Source organism: Epinephelus moara, chromosome 16, assembly GCF_006386435.1.
Source record: "Epinephelus moara isolate mb chromosome 16, YSFRI_EMoa_1.0, whole genome shotgun sequence".
In the NCBI taxonomy this organism is placed as follows: domain Eukaryota; kingdom Metazoa; phylum Chordata; class Actinopteri; order Perciformes; family Serranidae; genus Epinephelus; species Epinephelus moara.
Window position 1 is genome coordinate 43,677,128 of NC_065521.1, and position 22,610 is coordinate 43,699,737.

Genomic DNA, 22,610 nt, shown 5'->3' on the forward strand with positions numbered 1-22,610 from the left:
TACCTTATTGAAATCAGGTGTGATTATGATAGCTGATGTTGTTTATGACACAGAAACACCATAAAATATCACCAAATAAAGCCAAATGAAACGTGAAAGCTATGATCCCACTTTCCAGACGGTGAATCTCAGCCAAAAATAGTGGTAGGAGTGAGACTCTTACCTTTTATAAAACAGCTAAGTCCCCACTAACAGCTCCACATAAGATTGTGAGTAATCCTTTAACTTTTCCCGTCGAAAAACAGCATGACATGACTTGTCACCACTCATTGCGATTTTGGACTTTGTGTGTTTAGGCTGCTCTGGTGTGAAATACATAATAAATAAAAGAAAAAATATGTTATTTTTGAAAAGTCAAGAGCTTCCTGAATCCGGCAATACGAACATCACATGGTTTGATGACGCAGTGCGCCTGGCGTCCTGGCGGAGTTAGAGAGGTTAAAATTGAACATAAAACAGAGCTGCAGGCAACTAACCATGATATAGTGTTATCACACAATCATGAACAGAAGCAGTGCTTCATTGTCAAAGGAAAAGTCTAAGTTTTTGCCTCGGGCAGAAGAAAAGATATGACGTTGCTAAAGTTGTGGCTGAAAAAGAAAAAAGTCCAGCAGAATATTAATGTTCCAAAGTTTAAATAAAACTTACAACAGATTAATAAACTCCCAACAAAGCAAAGACAAAATATAGTGCATAAATATTGTTTCATTTAGCTAACGAAGTGGACTTGTCGTGCTTGGACGTGTCCCAGCAGAAAGAATGAGAGGAACTTGAAGAAACTACGATGCTGCATTTATCTTAATTTGTCAAAATACCGAACTGAAGCTAAAAGTGAGAGCTGATAAGCTTCCAACATCAACACACTCTGATATCAGCTACAATAACAGCCAGAGGAAGACGGCTAAAAAAGACCTCTGAAACATCAGCCAACTATTTCAGACTACCAGCTTTCCTCCCCTCCTCCACCCATCCATCATCCCTCCTTTATTCTGGTTTAGATGTGGCATCAACTTTATCCCCTCTGCCTCTTTCTCTCTCTTCACTCAAAGCCGAATCACTCCTATTAAGGTCAGATTTGTCTCTCTCCACCTCTCTCTGTCTCTCCCCCTCTTTGCTCATTTTCCTGCCCAGTACACATAATGAATGACTGAAAAATGTGCACTGTGTGTCAGCGTTTGTGTGTCTGTGTGAGAGGACACAGTTTCAGAGACAACGTTTAACCCTGAACGGACGGGAAAACAGGAAGATGAAGGCCGATGAGTGGTGACAGAAATAAGAGTGGCTGAGGAACGGAGGGAGGAATGAATGACTCCAACTGTTGACCCTCCAAATCACAGCCAAGGAGAAGGAGAGGACAAAATGTATTGCATCAAGAAATAGAAAGAGGGCCACTATTAAAAGACGTGACTAAACGTGTGGTTGACTGAGTCACTGTGGAAAGTACGGCAACAGAGAGAGAGTGAAAGAAGAAAATTTCACACAGAAATAAATCACTTTTTCGGAGACTTAATGGTGATGATATCATATAAATCCTCTGTGAGGCTGACAAAGCAGCACATTCACACTCGTAGCAAAGAAGAAACTTGGAGCTGAAAAAAAGGTGGGAACAGTGCAGGGGCTGTGACGAGAAACAAACTCTTATATCATCATTGAATCTAATGGTTTCTGGTTAAGTGAAAGGGTTGCTAATACTGCTGATCCCACTGTGAATCAACACCTACACCTGTGGCTGTCTGCATCTTTCAGCTCACTGTTTTACTTCACAGGACAAACAAACTACATTTCAGAGAGAAGTGTAGATGGCGGCAGGACTTGCTTGCCTGTTTGTCCTTGTGTGTCAATCTGTGGCCTCTCTAAATTCTGAGGTTTTTGCAGGTCCATGTACACAACACAGCTGAACTTCTTCTTCTTCTTCTTCTTCTTCTTTTTCTTCTTCTTCTTCTTCAGCAGTTTGTGTAGTTTTGAACTGGAGGGTGAATAATCAACCCGCTGACCCGACCAGAGCTGGTTGATCAGATCAACGGATGAGACCTTATAGACCTTACAACCTTATAGACGCAACACAGTGAAGAGTTAAGTGTCACTTTTACTGCACCTGGAGTTCTGCTGCTCCGTGTGTGCCCAGAAAAGGCTTTGCACCCTGATAGTGTGGTGCATAATCGAACAGTACACATACTTTTCAAATTCAATTCAATTTACAAATTCAGCCATTATCTACTCACCCATATCTACTCACCCATATGCCGAGGGAGGCTCAGGTGAAGTTTTAGAGTCCTCACAACACTTGCGGAACTGCCTCTCTGTGCACCACGTTCATGTGTGTGCGCTTGCGCGAGACCATAAGACATGGGCACCGCGTTCATGTGTGTTCACGTGCTTTCGCTGGCCTCGCACACACGTGAGCGCAGTGCACAGAGAGGCAGTCAGAGCTACAGGCTACAATGAGGCTAAAAACAGAATTCAAATGACGTTTTTCCAAACAACTTTTTATGTCGGGGCTTCAGGACACTTGGATCACTACGGACGAGCAGTATGGAGATATTTTGTGGTTTCAATTATGTGTTTTTTGGACGTTTGAATCTGGGGTGCCGTCAGCCTCCATTAGGTGGAGTTGTGTTGCTACCTCCTCTCCCCTTGGATCTCCGCAAGTGTTGTGACTTCACCTGAGCCTCCCTCGGCATATGGGTGAGTAGATAATGGGTGAATTTTCGTTGTTGGGTGCACTATCCCTTTAATGGTCCAGCTCCAAAAATGAAACATAAAAACATGGCAGAAGATGTTGTAATTATGGCAGGACAATATGTGGAAAACCCTGATTTGGCAGAGCAAGTAAGACGTAAAAAGAAACAACATCAATGGGACGTTCACATTGCTCTGTTTCTGCTGGATTCCCACCATTTTGGTCCAAATAACTTCATACTGCTGATAATAATCAATAAAACACATTTTCTGCTAATTACTTGTGCGAATTTGTAGCCGGCAGAAGTGAGGCAAAGCTATAGCTATCAGTCCTCGGGCTGCATCTAACAAGTATTTTCATAATTGATTAATCTGCTAATCATCTTTTCAATGAATCTTTTGGCCTACAAAATGAATGGACATAGTAAATATCACCCATGGCAGTTTCCAAAAGCCCAAGATTAGCTATTAACTATGAAATGAAAGAAAGAAAAGCAGCAAATTGAGAGGTGCCAAATGTTTTGGGTCCAGTTGAGTAATGGTTTCAGATTTGACTCCTCGCGTTACTTCTTGTTCTTTCAAAATAGAACACCACAATATCTTGTTTTGGCTTAAAGATTCATAAAGATGTACAGATGAGAAACTAGGAATAAATAACTGAATACAGCGAGTGTATCCAGGTTTCAATTTCATTAGAAACTAACAGTGTGATTTATTAGTACAGACTGACGAAGGAGAAATGAGAGAAGAAAGGGGGAGACGGAGGAATGGGAGAGAGATGTGTGATGTCCATCATTTATATCTATGTTCCCTCTTCTTCTTTATTTCCATCATTACTGTGTCAGTCACTGTACAGAAGAGTCTTTGTGGCCGAGCGGAGTCAGAGCGAGATGAACAGAGAGCAGAGGAGATAAAGATGGGAGGGGGAAAACTGGAGAGCGAGACATTACAGTGCATAAGAGATGGTATCTTGCAAAGTCTCACACACAGTCAAAGAGCTGTCTGCATGACTGGGTGTTGTACAGCAGGCCCCACACACACACACACACAGACACACACACACACACACACACACACGGTCACACCTGAGGAGTGCATAAAAAAAACAGAACAAAAGAAAAACACTGGAATTTTCAGTGCGGAGCCAAACCTCAGACAACAGGCAGAGTGTGGTTCCCATGCTCGTTGCTCGTAAACAGCAGAATTGGCAGAGGACACACTGATTATTATCAACAAGCCACACACACGCACACTGAAACACACATCTGTGGTAACACTCAACACACACACAGGCAGAGAGGATACCACACCAGTGTTCTAGCTCGTCATCTGTTAACCATGAAATCATCTTTTTGTTCTACTCAGCCTTCTAAGAAGTCCAACTGCTGATTATCAGATAGTAAAACACGTATGTATATATGCATACATGTTTTACTGTTTGTATGAGTCCGGCCCCGCTGACACCCCAAACACTATAGAATCAATCAGGGAACATAAGTGGCCAATCAGGGACGGCATTGCATTTGATGACGTAAAATTCAGGCCACAGCTTGGGGAACAGTAATGGCTGCTCTTGAAGCAACAAGCGCTAACTCTAACGTTAGTATAGTAAACACAGTAATAAGAAATAGAATAGAATAAATAGAATCAGTAACGATAGTTAAACAAGAATATGCACCTGCAGAGTTTCCCAGAATAGACGTTTTCGCTGTTCTTCTGACAAGATTTAGCAAAAGCTTAATTTATCAACCAGCTCCATTGGTGTTAAGATGTTCCTCTGTGTTTTGTTACGCTGATTGGCTGGAGAAGTTCATCAAGGTACGTACTCCTGCCCACTGAAAGTGTTTGGAGCAGCACAATGTCCAGACTGATGCAGAGAGCGAAACTGAATAAAGAGCACATGTCATCAGGATGGTGTTACCAGGCTGCTGGCCTATGCAATGACGGCACCACGTCGTCCTCCATACATCTGGGAATGTAAGCAAGTCATTTATTTGCTGAATCTGTTTCCACTGCGCTTGGCTGCTTTTTTACGCCACCTTCTCACCTTCTCCAAGCAGAAAAACTTGTTTACCATACTTCAAATTTTTCTGAATGCTTGCCCTTTCCACTCAGGTTTTTTCATGCACAAATTGAAAATGTGATTACAAACCAGCCGACTGAAACACCACTAATATCTGTTGCTGCTTGACTGCATTGTATTCACTTGATAAAATATTGGGGATACTGGATTTACGCCTTGTGTCCACTTACATTTGTATACGGAGACGAGCCATCCGGAAGTCCCGTCATGCAAAACTCTTCCCCTCCGTATTATTTCGGTCCGGAATGTGCCGCGTGTTCGTTAAAAGATGGGAACTTTTGCATTGGATTTCAAAGAGACTGCATGACAGTGTGCTAGCTTAGCTAACAGGCTGCTAACTGGCTAAGAGGCTATGTTCTTCAATTCAGTTTCCTGTCAGGTTGTCAGATTGTCAGGTGAGTTTGTTTGATGAAAAAGATCTTGTTTATCTAGTTTTAACACTTTGTGAAAAAGGCACATTCTGTATAAACAAATGTAGGCAGGCGGCATTTTGCTGCACTCCCCGATTTTGTTTTTATACTGCCAATGCTGAAAGAAGACTGATTGGGCTTTCCTGCAAATTTGCACAATTCCTATTCAAAAAGGGCTTCTGTCTCTTCTGTCACTCTAGCTGTCAAAGTTTTTCCTTGTCTTTTTTTTTTTTTGGCTCGGCTTTTTTTATCTCACTGACTGATAAAACAACATACATCACCTCCAATCCTTTGCTTAGCTGCACATGAATCCTCCACAGCAACCTGCACGTAGCACATACTTTATTTGCCCACATGTAATCCCAAAACATCACGGAAAGACAAAACAAGGATACCAGCCTACAGTCTTTAATCTGTTAAATTTGGCCAGTGTTATACTCCTACTACAGATGACATGACACTGTCTAAACTGTTTGCTTCATGCTCAGAATGCAAACATGTAAACATGTCTGATAAAGTTGCTTTGCACTGGTATTATCAGCAGCACATTCTTCTGCTGGTAGAAAAATAAAAAGAAAAGGCAGAGATGAAAAATAATCAGCTCTGTGCGTCGTGACCTTCAGAAACTCCTCTGAGATATATTAATCTGTACTTGACATCAAACTGAGGATGTTTCTAAAGTTAAACTGCTTTGAACACGTTTGATGTGAACTCAGATTTACCTCTAAAAAGCATGTCAGAAATTGTCCAGATTTTCCAAATATAAACCTCCACCCTGCAGCTCAGAGCCGGCTGCCACTTTAAAAGGTAACTCTGACGTTGGAACCACATCAATAGCAGGAAGCATTCAATCGGGAGCAGTTGGCACCGCGCTCGCTCTTACGCACGGCGAACAATGGAGCTACCTCAACACTGCATGAGAGTGTGTGTGTCTGTGTCTTTCTTTGTCCTGCAGGGAAACCTGCCAGCACACCAAGAAAAAATTGAGAGCATGTGATGGTGAGAAACATTTCAGTCTCTCTAATAAGACGCTGATGTCCAGCTCCGGCCAGGTCCATCTTTAATTCAGGTGAAAAGCATTTTGTGTCGGCACGTCTGATTTATTCCAAGTTTAGTCCACTTCATCCAAAATGTAAAGAAGCAGAACATAGTTTCTGTCTTAGTTCTCCTGTTTTTTTTGCCATGCAGATATTTTGGTTTTACTTCTCAAGGTTTTGAGATACTGCCAAGACTTCTGCCTTCCCCCAAAAGGTCAAGGAGGTGCTCATAGAATTGACACATTTAATTTCAGCTTCTTGTCTTCACAGAAACATGACCACATTATTTTGGATATTTTAGACTTTTACATTTTGCTTTGAGACTATTTCTTTAGTAGAAAGTGGCTGAAATTTGACTGTTGCATGACATGTTGGGTGAGTAGTCTGGCTCATTTATTATTAGATCAGGTGATAGAAAATTAAATGGCAGCTGTTTTGAAATCGATTAATCACTTCAGTCAATTTTCAGGCATAAATGTCAAACACTCCTCTCTGAAATGTGAGGATTTGTTGTTTTTTGTTGCCATATATAATAGTCGATTGAATATCTTTAGGTTCTGGGGTCTCATTTACAAAACACTGTGTAGGATCCATACTAAAAATGTACGTTTGGAGAAGAGCCAAAAATGGCACCCACAAGAAAATTTGACATTGTCTACAATCGGGCCTCCACCTCACCATCTACATCACCAATTTCCCGTCTCCGAAATGTTCGTAAGCATGGGTCAAAGTTTCTCCCATCAAGTCTGTTTTTATAGATCACAACTTTTACGTGGGCAGTGGCGTACGACTCTTTCAGGCCTTGTTTGTACATATGCAATGATTATCAATGAGACCCCTGGACTGTTGGCGGGACAAACTGAAGGCAGCTTTCACTTTTTAAGTCTAGATCGTTTTGGTGTGAGTTGCAGAGTGTTGGAGATATCAGCCGTACAGATGTCTGCCTTCTCTCCATTATAATGGAAGTAGATGTCACTCAGCTTGTGGTGCTCAAAGTGCCAAAAAAATACATTTAAAAAACTCGACAGTTTCCAGAAATCATGACCCAGTTACTCAAGATAATCCACAGACCTTGTTGCGAGCAGTTTCACGAAGGAACCATTTTCTTTTCGACGAACTTCACCTGCCAACTGTGTCATCGCATGGAAGGAAGTGTGCATCTACTCATGAACGAATGGCTTGTGCTCATGGCAGTGTGAGATGTAAACATTAATGGCATCCTCCTCGAGTGAGATGTAACGTTTGCTAGTAGGAGTGGGGGAAAAAATGAATACAGCATAGTATCGAGATATTTTTGTGTGGCAATATTGTATCGTCACACAGTGCCCACCCCTATTAGCTAGCTCAGTGGTTCTAGGTGAGCAAGTAGTAGATGCACGCTTCCTTCTGCACAGTGATGCAGTGGATCACGTTTTCTGGAAAGAGACATCGCTGTTGAGTTTTTCAAATGGATTTTTTGGCACTTTGAGCACCACGAGCCGAGTGCCATCTACTTCCTTTACACTGGAGAGAAGACGACATCTCTACAGCCGATACCTCCAACACTCAGCAACTCACACCAAAACACTATCCACAATAATCCAAAAACAACTATGTGCTGACATCTTGATAATAAGATAAAGTATCACATGGCTCCATCTGAATTATAATTGTGGTGCTTTCCAATCATTTATTTTGGTGAATCGACCCTTTGAGTATCTTCTGCAAGAAACAAACACGTCAAATCAGTGAAACCGCAGAAAACCTAAAGCAGCTCCACAAGACAAACGACTTTGACAAGTGTGATGACAGGAAGACATTTTTTCTACCCAAAGAAGGAGGATTATTGAAAAGCGAAGACCTCACCTGAAGAACATGCACACACACACACACACACACACACACACACACACACACACACACACACAACACACACACCAAGACACATTCCCAACTGAAGCCTATATTGTGCTCTAATAATAGGCTGCTGAAACAGACAAACATCCCCTGTTCTGTCATCTCCTCCTCCTCCTCTTTCCATGCCCTCACTCCCCTTCCTCTTCTTCATCTCTGGTTTTTTTCTCCACTTAAAACCTCCTTCCTGTCTTCCTCTTTTCCATGTTCTAGCCCTCCTCCCTCTCCTCCTCCTGTCTTCCTGGGAGTTGTGTTTCACCTTGCCTTCATACTGAGCTCCCCCTCCTTCATGTCATCTATTATTGGTCTCCTTGTTTTTTCCATCTCCATCCCCCTCCTCCTCCTCTTCATCTCCTCCCTCCCTCTTCACCTGTGATTACGGAATCCTTCCACTGTCACATACCTGAGGAACTAAACCGCACACAAACACTCATCTGTGCACAGAGCGAACGCACACACCAACGTTACACTGCCCTCAGATCACGCAGCCAAAGTAGCGGACAATGGTGAATTGTGTTGAACTGGGTATGACCTCATCAGATGATCCATATTCTTCCTACAGTTCATCAGGTAGCTGTAATCTCTCCTCCATCTCTTCCTCTGCCTCCCCCAGTGAGCACAGATATAGATTTATAGACTATAGATGTGGAAAATAATGACATGGCACTGTTTCAGCATACTGAAAATGTTAATATAGAAGACAAAACAGATTGAGCTGAGAAAACAGAGTTGAAGGATGAGGACATGAAGCTGGAGGAGGAGATCAACGTGACGACCACACACTAAAAGACTTTTGAAAGACTAAAGTCTGACACCCTGCATCTAAAGACACTGGGTCTCATCATGAAGTGTTGGTAAATCTGTGAGTAGATTTGCACATAAAAAACTTTGCTACTAAAAACCTGCTCCGGATTCATGAACACCTCGGAATACTCAGATTTCATCATAGGCACGTGTGTACGTTCACAAATGCCTTGGCATTGTTTGTCACTGTTGTAAAATTAAACCTCTTTTAAAACGTCTTATTACAGGCAGTCTAACGTAAGCAATTACCCACCATTAAGTTCAACAACAAGTACAACAGTCTGGCGCAAAGCCACACCGTCTCTCTCCAATTCTCTGCCAGATTCAGGTTCACCAGCCGCCCGGTGCGAGCGGCGAGAGGCAGATGCCAAATTGCTCTCAAACTTTCACAAGTCTTGAAATAATGTCTACGTCTCCCACATCACGTCTGTGATAATTATATTGAACAAAAATGACGTGCAGTTTGGGGCTGCGGTGCGTAAAGAGGGCAGAGAAAGCACATTGGTTTGTTATTTTATCTATTTATTCGGAGGACAGGATTTTCCAGTTTTGTATTAAGTCGACTTAAATAACACACATTTTTCAAGAACCCTAATCTGAAGTTTAAATCTGCTAAATGTGTTTTATTTCTAATCTTTAGTCTGGTTTAACGTTTCAAAGGCATCTGCGTATTGTGAACATTACAGAGCACAATACGGACTAAATGGTCATTTCTAATAATAACAAGCAATATTTACGTGCAATATCTTATTTACACGAGCACTACGAGCAGTCAGAGGCAGGAGTAGATTTTGTTCGTACCTACAGAAAGATTCCAGCTACTAACATATTGATGGATGCTGAAATACGCGTAAAATCCTTCTGTGAATAGTTTAAATACAAATTCGTTCTGCTCATGTTTCATGATTTAGACCCACTGAGAATTTTTGGTCACACACTATAAGATGTTGCAAAGATTGGGGATCTTGCAGGGTTACTATTTGCAACAGCTACATTCCTTCTGAGTTTCCCATCCTGCTCCTGGTGGAAAAAATTACACCAAACTCCTTCAAGAACTATGATATATTAACAATTCCTTATGTGTCAGCGAAGACACACAACTCTCGAAACACAAGACAAAGGGCGTGATATGACGACAGTGTTCTTGTCAATTTGGCATCAAAATAATCTATAAAGATAAACAGAACTGGCGCACAAACTTCTTTTTGGATTCGGCAATCTCAACTCGCTACCAGCCTGTATTAGTAAGTGGTGCTGTATTAGTGGGAGGAGACTGTGGGAATGAGAGGCTCTTGTTCACGCCACAACTCCACCAGATTATTCTCCTTTTACTATAAGAGAACGAAGACTTGTTCACATTCTTGTGCCGTTTGCTGCTTCCTGTTTGGTGCTGGAGAGAGCGCAGCTATTGGTCATGATGTTCGCGTCATCAAATTTCAGTATTTGCATGAGCCACGACAAAAAAAACTTATGATAATATTAAACGTTTGATTTTGTCGGCAAGGCAAGATGAGAAAAAAACTGGCGTAAGATAGCTCACATTGAGTTTTACGACCACCTTACACCAAATGATCGAGATCACCGCACTGCGCACCGACTGACAGAAACTTTAATGATTTTATTCCGACACTGGAAATTTGTCTGCGACAGTGAGATCACTTGAAAAGTCATTTGGTGTGAGGTTGACAGCAGAGAGAGTAGAAAGAGGAATACAACTGAAGAGGAAGAAGAGAGTGGACTTGGAGAATAAGAAGTGGAGGTAATGAGAAGGAGGATAACGGTGAAGAGGAATGAAAACATGAGACAGCAGAAGAAAGAAGACAGGAAGGTAGAGGAGATAAAGATGGTCTATATGTGGCTGTGTGTTATCTGCATAAGACAGGCAGAATGGCTGGTGCAGATACAGAAAGACAGGAGGAGGAGAGGAAGAGGTGTGTGTGAACTGATGCTCCTTTGGTCCAAACAGATAGTTAAAAAAAGGAAGAAGAGGATGGAATTTAAGGACAGAGAGAGAGGAGAGATATTAAATATTAGTGAGCTTGAAAAAACAGGACAAGATGCAGAAACTTGTCATTTATAGGAAGGTGTAGCATTGTTAGTAAATCCTGAGAGAAACGCTCCTTCCTCAGATTCCAGTGAGATGTGTTTAATAACATCAGTGTTGGGTGGGTGCAGTCTGTGCTTGGTACACACCTGCTACAGTAACGCTCTGATACACTGACACTGATAGCACAGTGTATTCACTGCCAACTGAATTCCAACCCCATTAAAACTTTATCTGCTCTTTATATGTCACATTTTTTAAGCTGCTTTACCTTCTGAACTCACATTCACCCGACAACACCTCACAGTAATAAATGCAGACTGGTGCTCTGTGAGTGCCTCGCTCAAAGGCATCTCAGCAGCCTTTAAAATCAGAACGCTGTTGCATGTTTAGCTGAAAGTTAGTACTGTAGTATGAGTATCTGTTAGCGAGATTTTTTTTACAATATCTTTTTTACATTTTCATATTAAATGCAGAACAAAGCAGCTCAGACATGACGAATTAAATGACTAGCTAAAAAGAAGAATAAAAAATATAGCGTTATATCGATCCCCAACCTTCATCACTTAGTCCCTCAACATGATCCGTCTCTTGCATGGAAGGAAGTTGCAGCAGAGTTGCTGCCAGGTGAGACACCTAGCAAACACACACACACACACACACACACACACACACTGCAGTATATAGTGCCCGCAAAATTTTAGGTTATTTAACGATGTGAGCCTCTGTGTTGTGCTTCACAGTTGGAGAAGTAATAACCCGTGCAGCATCCTCATGCACTCAGTATGGGAAGCTGTTGCATCGTACGCCGTAGCCTGCAGCCCTTTTTAGATAGGAATTGTGCAAATATGCAGGAAAGCCCAATCAGTCTTTTTTCAGCATTGGCAGTATAAAAACAAAATCGGGGAGTGCAGCAAAATGCCGCCTACCTACTTTTGTTTATACAGAATGNGTTTCCCTCTTGCTACTAGCTGCTCGCTAATTCCTGCTATCAGCTGTTTCCTGTTTATCCACCACCAGTGGCTCGCACGTGCGGCGTCATCAACAGCTCCTCCCACAAGTCTTCAACAGCCCCTCCTGTTGCGGAAGGACGCCTCGTTCTGTTTAAATTAAGAGTTCCACCAATATGTCTACCCTACGAGGCGGAAAATTGGGCACCTCGGATCAACTCACCGGCTCTGTGTCTCTAAACGCTCGCAGCTTGCAGGCAAAATGGCCCAACATTCGTGTCAAATCTGGCAGTGTGAAAGGGGCTTGTGATTCAGTAGGCGCCGTCATCATACAGTCTGCATACATCAAACTTGATGTCGTGCCCCAGTTTATTCGATCCATGTCACACAGTGTGGCCGCACTAAACTAAAAGATTGCTAAAATCTCACAGTCTGTTAGAGGCTTAAAGCATCATCAGGTTTTGACATAAGTCAATATTGCATTTGCTGTCAGAGCAGATGCTGTAAAGTAAGATTACAGTAACGTCTGTTGTAACATCCAACATACTCGTGAATTTCAGGTACATTTTATGAACCTAAAAATGTGAAGGTGTGTCAGATGTGTGCAGAGCAGTGGAACAAAACCACCTGCACATCACTGGCAGTATGGCAATAACATCCAAAACACAAGTTTTTGATCTTTCAAAATAAGATAAGTCCTGTGACGCCACTGCTTCTATCATTTCAACACGGATTTGTTGTTCACAATAAATGTTTCATTCTTGGGGGCAATAATAAGGTGTGTCCCCTTGATGTGTCAGTGATGAGTTGACTGCGTCCTTTCGGATTTCAGTGTGTCAGTGACGCAGGACGTGTACCTAACATCATCACTGGAGGCGTCCACATATTTATGGCCAGATAACTATATCTAGACTTAAAGGAAAAGCTCAACATTATGTTAAATAAGCTAAATCGACTCTCTTGCCTAGAGTTACATGCCAAAATCATTACCACTGTCATGTCTGTACATTAAAATTAAGCTAACATTAGCAGCTAATTAGCTTAGCTTAGCACAAAGACTGGAAAAAAGGGAAGCAGTTAGTGCAAGTGTTAATTTTTAGCGTACAGACATGAGTGGTATCAGTGTATTTCCTGGAGATTTCCTTTAGGTGAAATTGGCAAACACGACTATTTTTTTCAGAGAGGAAAAAATGATATAGTTCACTCCAGAGAGAGAGAGAGGTAATTTAACGAGCCTCCCCCCTCTGCAGGTTGAGACAGGTTAACTGACATTCCAATCTCTCCCTCCTCTCTTTCTCTTTCATTCAGCCAGAGGTAGGGGGGTTAGGTGTGTGTGTGTGTGTGTGTGTGTGTGTGGAGGGGTCTTCAACACACCCTCTGAGCCCTGTCGCTGACACACACACATGCACACACGCGCAAACACACACACTTGTAAACCCTGGCCTGAGCCCACCTACATTCTTTCAAGACAAAACTGCAACCTGGTAACAAGAGACCCTCCCCCTCCTCTCGCTCGGTCTCTCTCCTTCCTTTAAGCCATCTTCTTAGCGTCGATGCCACCCAGAAAACATTTTGCTGCGATGTAGGTTTTCAAACAGATAAAGTGTGCTGCTGCAACACTGACACACACCGCAGTAATGGAGCAACAAAATCGTCAAGTTAAATCAAAGTCTTGTGCAAAAAGGACCAAATCATCTTCCTGATATAGATTCTGGAGAGCTTAACAGTGTTTTTTAAATCGAGCTGCGCTGCAGTAAGAATGCTGCACTCATCCGGACACTGAACATGCAGGTTCAAGTGCACCAAAACCATCCATGCAATACATCTAGAGCTAATGACATATTTACTATAAATTACTTTATTTTTTGTTTTAACTAAACTATTCAGTCTTTAAAATGTAAAAAAAAAAGTCAACATTTTTTGTGACAACTTGCTAGATGTCCTGTTTTGTCTAAACAACAGTGTACAACTCAAAGATATTCAGATTACCAAGATATAAAACAGAGAACATATGAAAATCCTCAAAATATTTGGTGTTTTTACTTTTCCTATAATTCAGTACTCAACCACCGTAAAGTTAAGGGACTCTTAAGAGACAAATTTGAAAGAAAAAAAAGGTAAAAATTAAAGCAGTAGATGTCGAGATACCGTCATTTTTAGCTCCTAGAATGCGTCACGATCCAGAAAATTGGTGGAGTGACCCTTTAATAACTGACAAATAATTACTCGATTTGGTGCAGAGAAATTTGCTGTTGATCAACTAATCAATAAATCAAATCATTCCGACTGTTTATACATCTACCTGCTTTTAAAGATCAAAACCGAGAGACAATTCTTTGGCTCTTGGAAATTGAGAATATAAGAAAAAGAAGGTCTACGGGAGCGATCACACCGAGATGAACCGCTAGAAACGTGACGCCAGTAAAACCATTGTTTTCCTATGATACAGCGCGTCTGACCGGCGTTCAAGCGTCTTTTTAGACAGGCGTTTTTGTAGACGTGAGTTTTTAGATGCGCGTAGACGCTGAAAAGTTAAAATATTTTCAACTTTTTGAGTGTCAGACGCCAGTAGATAACGTGCATTGAATAAGCGCTTCCGCCGTTTCAAGCGTCTTTGAAGCGTCCGCGTCTCTAGCGTCTCATTTCTGTGTGATCGCCCCCTAAATCCTCGGACCATGTTCGGCTTTCCTGCTTCGACTTTGTTTTTCTTCAACTTATTTCCACCTCTGTAGCTGAATTATATTGAGTCAGGAATTAAAAACCAATTTATGTTAGAAATAAAATAAAAAACAGCCTGTAAAAAAATGTAAAAAAATACAAATAAAGATTGCGATACTGAAGAGAATTGATTTGTTTTCACAGTCCCAAAATACCACTGCCACTAACTGCCAACATGACTGTGACAATCTTTAAAACCTTTTTAATTATTCTTTTATTACTGCCACAAGGTAAACAGGACTATAAAACCTTTACACACACACACACACACACACACACACAGTGACAGTCACAGCTCCCTGCTTCTCTATTGAGACCTTTAACCACAGAGAGACAGAGGAAGGGAAGAAAGTAAAGAGTGAGGAGAAAAGGGACTATAGATGGGAGAGGGATGGGAAACTGAATGCCACGACAGAAAACACACTTGTCAAGGACACACACACACACACACAGACACGCACAGGATGTCTCAGCACTGCTGAATGAGGAGGGCACTCGAGCAGGAGAGCCCGGCACAAAAGAGAGGCATTCAGAAACATGAAAGGTTGTTCAAGAGCGACGTTCAGCAACACAAAAAGGTTAACTAGGAGCACAGGGAGTGAGGCTTTTCTCTAATGTGTACGTCTGAGTGTGTGTGTGCTATACATCTATCTGTGAGTGTGTGTCATCCTGATGGATTCACTGCAACATCCAGCGAGAACAAACAGAAGCTCCTGCCAAGAGCAACATCTCTAAATCAACTCAGACCAAAGCGTTAACTGTTTGATTTTCCTTTTGGGTCGCTGAGCATCAGGAGGCTGAGTTATCACTGAGCTGCTGAACCAACCGCACACTGACAAATGACACACATAAATACACAGACAGTACACGTGTGTGTGTGTCAGTGCCTGTATTTGAACCTACCTGTCCGAGGTCCAGGGTGACGTTCACCTCGTTGTACTCGGTGCTGCGGGACAGAGGCGGGCTCTGCCACCATCGCTCCGTCCCGTCGATGGCGTTGGTGATGGGGTGGGCACGATCGCTGTCGCCCTGGCTGCAGATGTCACAGTACTGGCCCTGAGAGGACAGAGAGAGAAACTGGTTTAATCTTAAATTGAAAACACCAGGTTTCAATTTTGTTGCCTCAACTTGCAACTCAGCCTCTGTTGGTTAGCTGTGCCATTTTGGTGGGAAGAGACTGTGAAAAGGACAAGTGAACCGTTTTAAAAAATTAAGATGTCTCACTAAAATAAGTGCTGGTTGTTGGATCAGATACACGCATAAGTAAACACTGACTCATGTTCACTCCTCAGGTCTAAAAGCCAAAACACACTGGCGGCAAACACCAGGCATCAAAAAGTATGTCCTTATTACTGTCAATGTACAACCCCACACCTGTGGTGGTCCACCAGCGCCATGGACGCGCCAGTGTGCTGAACTTCACACCACTGTCCTGTTTCCTGCCTCACCACCCCTGGAATTAAATGCATTTTTCCCTCCACTCACTCTGCTTGTCCATACCAGCTCCCGTAGCAGCTCTTTTTACCTGCTCCTGTGGCAGCTCGACTCCTGTCCTCACCATTGATGTATAAAGAGAACTCTATATCCCCTTTTACACTGCCAGATTTTCCGTGAATGTTGGGCCGTTTTGTCGGCAAGCTGCGAGCGTTTAGACACACATAGACACACAATTTTCCGTCTCGTAGGGTAGACATATTGGCGGAACCTTTTTAGTTTCAACAGAACAAGGTGGCCTTCCATCACGGGAGGGGCTGTTGATGACTTGTGGGAGGAGCTGTTGATGACGCCGCAGCTAGTAGCAAGAGGGAAACACAAACCTGACAGACACTGTAAAGATGAACAACTGGGGAGACAAGGAATTGCACGCCCTCCTTGTCCTCGCAAACGAAGAGGCCATTAACCGTCAGATGACGGGGACGGTGAAGAACGGGCCGACTTACAAGAGAATCGCTGAAGGACTGACCAGCCACGGCTTCCCTCCCACGTCACTGTTTACGTCACACGCTGAGCTTCACGTTTTGTTACTTGCTCACACCCCCCATTGCCCCGAAAAAGGCACATTCTGTATAAACAAAAGTAGGTAGGCGGCATTTTGCTGCACTCCCTGATTTTGTTTTTATACTGCCAATGCTGAAAGAAGACTGATTGGGCTTTGCTGCAAATTTGCACAACTCCTGTTAAAAAAGGGCTTATGTCTCATGTGTGACCAAGAACGGATGAGGAGAGACTTGTTGACTTGTTGTTGAGGTTGAGAAATATCCTGAGCTTAATGACTCACAATCCCGTCATTATAAAGACAATGGCCACAAAGATATTGCCTGGTGAGTCATAGCTCTGGAGATCGGCTCTTCGGGTGAGAAATCAAGTTTAATTAGGGACTGTCCACACGTGATTTTAAGGTAACGCAAAGGTGGAAGACGTACAGATCTTTCAGTTAAAGTAGTAATAACTTTGCGTGGTCATCTGTTGATGAGCTGCAGTGCGACACATCCGGTGTGTGCTAGGTGCGGCTAGGTGTTTTCAGCTTAACAGTTTCTCTGTCTTTTCCACAAGAAAAAAGAACCATGTTTGTGTGCCTCCCCACAAGAGGCACACAAAGACAGGCAAGACAGTTTATGACCACCTCACACCAAAACACTGAGATTACAAGGGCGACGCCAACTGAGGTAAAACTTCATGATATTAATTTAGACATTTAAAACTCATCTGCAACAGTGAAATTGCGCTGTCGGGAAAAGTAGTTTGATGTAAGGCCGGCATAAACCTCAGTGAAAAAGGCACTTTTTTTAAAAATCACATTTTACCTTTTGTGTTTGCTTTAACTCACATATCTACTGGTTGTTGTGGGATTTGACCCTTCAAGTATTTTAATTACAGTCCAGCTTCTGTAAGCACCCAAAATGGCAGCACAATGTTTCAGAGTCTCAGTAAACTTCTTTGAAGAGAAGAGATTTCTTTCACCATTGTTTGTCCCTGAAGCAACCTGGGTCAGGTTTCTTATATTCAAACAGAAAGGTGAAACCACTCAGGTTACTGTAACAGTGAGGCTCCAGCTTGTATTGTCATTTTGCAAGTAGGTCTTATTGTTTCATAACTGTCGTCTCTGTGCCTCAGACTGACTGTTTTTGCCAGTCTCTGGCTCATTTCTGAAATAGGCCTTGAACCGACCATCATGCAGATGAAGCTCGTGGACCAGCTTCCTCTGTTATAGGGTCTCACATAACCATATGGATCTCTGCTTCCGTTTCCCTGTGACAATCTTTCTACTTGGCCTCTCATTCTCAATCGAAGCCAGAACAAGTCCCTCTGCTTGTCCATTTTTATGCAGATTTTAAGGTACACATCTGTGAGTTCACTTCACAGCAAAATAGTGGTTAAGCTAAGTACGACTGATTTGTTGGTTACCCAGCAACAACTTTAAAAAAAAAGACGCAGCAATCTGCAAAAAAGGCAGTGCAGCGCGCCTGTCTGATCGGGACCTGTTGGTGCTTTCACAAAATATTTACACAATAAGATTTTTAATAAATAATGTGGACACAGTGACTAAGTGGGTACAGGCAAATACGAGCCAGAACAGTCTGACAAGTTGGGAAAACATCATTTTACTATAATTCAGCCTTTGAAACCAGGAAAGACAACACTTGTGATATCACAATATCCAAAATCTTAGATGATACCGATACTACAGATAGGTAAACATGTCCCACAATCCAAATCACTGTGGCATACTTTAATAATCTGTCTTACAGCAGAGGATGCGTCCACTTGAAGTGTCGTCTTTCTAAAGCCTCTTCATTCTCAGCTAATCCAGTTTGGTTGTCTGAGCGTTTGACCCGATCACCGCTGGCTATGTAAGTGTTAGCATAAACTAAACAAGCTAGGACATGAACAAAAGCCCGAGATAGGAGATGCTATCACTGCAGGTCACTGCAGGTCAGAGGTCACTGCTAACTATCTGACTCCACCCCGCCTGCACTTCCAAGAGATCACCTGTCAATCAACCTTTCAGCTTTGTGTGAAGCTTGTACAATTAGTTATCTGTGCACTTAAAATGTTTGCTGCCCTGGACAAGAGATTAGTGAGGGACAACCTGTGTTCCTGTGGGCACATTGTTCATTGAGTGAACACAAGTAATTTCATACCTTTTACTTACCAAAACTAGTGCATATATGCAGGTTTTTAAATGGGAAAACCCCAGAGATGTATATTAATAACTAAGCGTCATGAACGAGCCAAAAAACAACGTTAGTAAACAGCAGAAAGCAACATGGAGGCAAAAGAAAATGTTACAGTAGTTACTTCTTTTCTATGTCTCTACTTACTCACAATGTTGGGGTGCTGCTTAAACAGATAGGGACAGAGTTTTGTGGCTGCGAGTCATTACATCATGCTGGAGAAGGGGGCAAAAATTAGTGCGTCCATCCAGGTTTAGTATTTCCATCACTGCCGATTGGAGCTGAAAGGAGGTTTAGGCCATGTTTACACGAAAACGATCCACTGAAAACAGAATCGTTTCTCAGTTTCATTTTGAAAGAAGCTCTGCGTTTAGATGACAACATTTTGATAACAATCGCCGTGCACACGGATCCGCAAAAATGACCAAAAACGCTGCAGTTTACATGCCAGGCCAGTAGTTGGCGGTGACGCTTACGCTTCCTTGTACAGAGCGGCGATGTATAAACAAACAAAATGGCAACCACACAAACGTTTGTCTGGATGGACAACAAGTTGGAGCTGCTACAGTAAATCTACACTATGATGGGGAAGTGTTGATAAATTCAAAAGTGCGAGCAGCACAAGCAGAGCTCGGGAGTCCGCCATTGTTGTTGTGAAAAAGTGCGAGCAGCACAAGCAGAGCTCGGGAGTCCGCCATTGTTGTTGTGATGGTCAACTTTCTCACGCGTGCCTAGTGACTGGAAGCGTAATGCGCATGTGCCAAAAGTCTTCTGTTTTCAGAGGAACTGCATATTGCAAATTTACATGACAACAGAGACGATGCCGTTTCCAAAAAGTTGCACCCTGGAACCCGTTTTCTAAACGTTGTGTTTTCAGGCACCCAAAACGCCGCCGTCGTGTAAACGATCGGCCAAAACGCAACTAAAGTTTACCGTTTTCAGTTGAAATTGTTGTCGTATAAACGGGACCTTAGCTGAGATATGCACATGACTACTGCGGAGTCATTTGTTCTGGGATCAAACGCCAATTGTATCCTTTCATATTAAATACAGAAGCCAGATGTCAGTTGGGGTTAGTGGGTTTTTGTCCAGTGAGAGAGGGGCTTTATAGTGAGAATGACACATTTGAGGTCACAATGAATGAAATATGTCCCTCAGCAACACCTGTAGTTGTGTTTTTGTGATAGGTCAGACAATATTGTTTCTGTAAAAATTGTTGCAGGGTCTTACTTTTAACATCTTTTTTTAAAATGTAATTTCCACCTTTGTGCACTTCTGTGCCATCACTCTTTGGCATCCTTCTTTCTTTACATATTTGTAGTTAACTAATTATCTCCTTCAATACTAACTGCTCTCATGTTGTCTGTAAATCTGAAACCACAGAGCAGTTCACAGCACCTTGGAAACATTGAAGACGGCAGGAAATCACCTCCAATCAGCAGCTGAATGCAGGAAAATAAAGGTAATGAACGGTCATCCTTCTTGGTTCAACACAGCTGAAGTTCAAGGTTGTGTGCTTTGAAATAACTCACCAAATAAAAGCTGATTTCCCACCCTGGTATGTGACATCTTTAAAGAACAAGGCAGGTGCTCAGTGTAGTGAGATGTCAGTTCTGCCAGCCTGTCAAACTCTCTTTCACCCTGTTTCTCTCTCTCTCTCCGTTTTCTTTCACAGCACACCTCCAGTCCTCTCTTGTCACTTCCTTTAAAAAGCAAGCATGTCAACAAAAAGGCCACCTGGAAATGAACAAGTCGAGCTCATTCTCCTCTCTCTTTGTGCGTTACACTCTTTCATTCAGACGTTTTTCATCTCTCTTTCTTTCCCTCAACCTTTAGGTGAATGAGCAGAACTCTGCAGCACTGCCCTGAGGACTTGGATTCCTCGCAGAGAAAGACAAAGTGTTGCTCAATCAACACCTGACACTCTATCTAATCAATCTTTTTTTCTCTTAACAGCTTCTAAACTTCCTCGAAATCTCTTTCTCTCTTTCTACATCACATCTGTTTGTCTGTTTTCCCTCTCGAGGCCTTTGTTGCTCTCTGCCTCTCTCTCTCCTGCTTCCATCTTGAATATGTCTTCACCAAAATGAAAGCTGCACACACTGGGTTATATTCTGAGGTGAGAATGCAGTTGTTTTTACATCCAAAATTCCCAATGACACAAGCGTCCTGTCACCAGCCACTGTGACCAACCTCAACAACAGTCTCCTGCACATCAGCATCAAAATCTTCATTGAAAACAAAGCTCGACTTCTTCACCAGATCTACCCTCAATCAGAGGAGGAAATCTAGTTTACTGACATCTTGGGAGTTCTTCTAGGCAGTTAGGACCACTGAACATTCAACAGATATGACTGGTCCATGTCCATGACCTGAAAAACATTGAAGACCCCTAGACTGTTTTGGTGAGAGTTGCTGAGTGTTCTCGACAGCAATGTCTCTTTCCAGAAATCATGACCCGGTTACTGAAGATAATCCACAGACCTTGAGCAGTGTCATGTAGGAACTATTTTCTCTCTACTGAATGACCCACCAACCGTATCACTGTGCAAAAGGAAACATGCATCTACTGCTAGCTCACGCAACGCAATTCATGTTTAGATCTCATGCTGTCACGAGCACAAGCCTCTCGTCCATGTGTAGATGCACGCTTCCTTCTGTGTGGTGACACAGTTGACGGGCCTAGTTAGGTAGAAAGAAAACAGTTCGTACTAAGCTTGAGCAGTATCACAGTATTACGGTATTTCAATTCTGTCAAAAATACAGACACTCATCTTTCTATTAAATTCAAACAAAGAGGCTGTATTAATAATATAGTCTCCACTGGTGCAACAGGCAGCTGAGCTGACTGCGAGTGGTGGGGATAACGTTACAGGACTGTAAACAGCCATCAAGCAACTATGTTATGTGACACTCATGTAACATCGTTTCCAAGCTAACCGTGCTAACGATGGGGCGGAAATGTGCAACATTTTTGCAGACACTAGCTAGACACTGTGTCGTATTAAGTTGCTGTGAGCTGTAAATTCACCACTGATGTGATCTCAGAGCCTTACGGGGTAAAGCCTCTCTTCCTACAGACAGCCTCTGTGTATGCAGCTGCCTGTACCAAAGAGAAGCGTGACAGTGAAGAGCAAAGTGAAGCAGCAAAATCAGGGGACCGCAACTTCCCCAGAAGGACACTGCACACTGGACTAGCAACAACAAAAACACATTTTTTTAAAAAAAGACTCGTCAACTTGAAGCAATCTCAGTCGACTGTGGGGGTCTCTGACTGATGATTCGAATCTGAATTTCAGGGGGCAGCCCTAGAAAACAGGCATTATGGTATACCTTTCTTGACAGTTTGTAAGTTTGTATTTTCTATTTATTTGACTGAAAACGCTAAAAGCAATTGCAGAAAGTAGCAAATTTAAAAAAAGTAGATACTGTCCAAGCCTAGTTCTTACATGAAACTGCTCACAACAAGGTCTGTGGATTATCTTGAGTAACTGGTTCATGATTTCAGGAAAGAGACATTGCTGTTGAATTCTTCAAATGTATTTTTCAGCGCTTTGAGCACCACAAGTCGAGTTCCACTTAGGCCATGTTTACACAAAAACGATCCGCTGAAAACAGAATCGTTTCTCATTTTCGTTCCGCGTTCAGACGACAACGTTTTGATAACAATCGCTGTGCACACGGATCCACAAAAAACGCTGTAGTATACATGCCAGGCCAGTAGTTGGCGGTGTGACTTTGTAATGAAACAACACGTGCCTGCGCACATGCGCTTCCTTCTACAGAGCGGCGATGTATAAACAAACATATGGCAACC

The 22,610-nt window shown here is 42.5% G+C and overlaps 1 protein-coding gene across 2 annotated transcripts in view; it reads right to left on the reverse strand.

Annotated features, from left to right (window-relative positions):
- Nucleotides 1-22,610, reverse strand: part of lama5 (laminin, alpha 5) — a 138,562-nt gene that overhangs the window by 112,847 nt on the left and 3,105 nt on the right. For both annotated transcript variants that reach the window (XM_050064002.1, XM_050064001.1), the window contains exon 2: nt 15,522-15,674. In XM_050064002.1, coding sequence (XP_049919959.1) covers nt 15,522-15,674 — 153 coding nt within the window. The remainder of the gene's footprint in view (nt 1-15,521; nt 15,675-22,610) is intronic.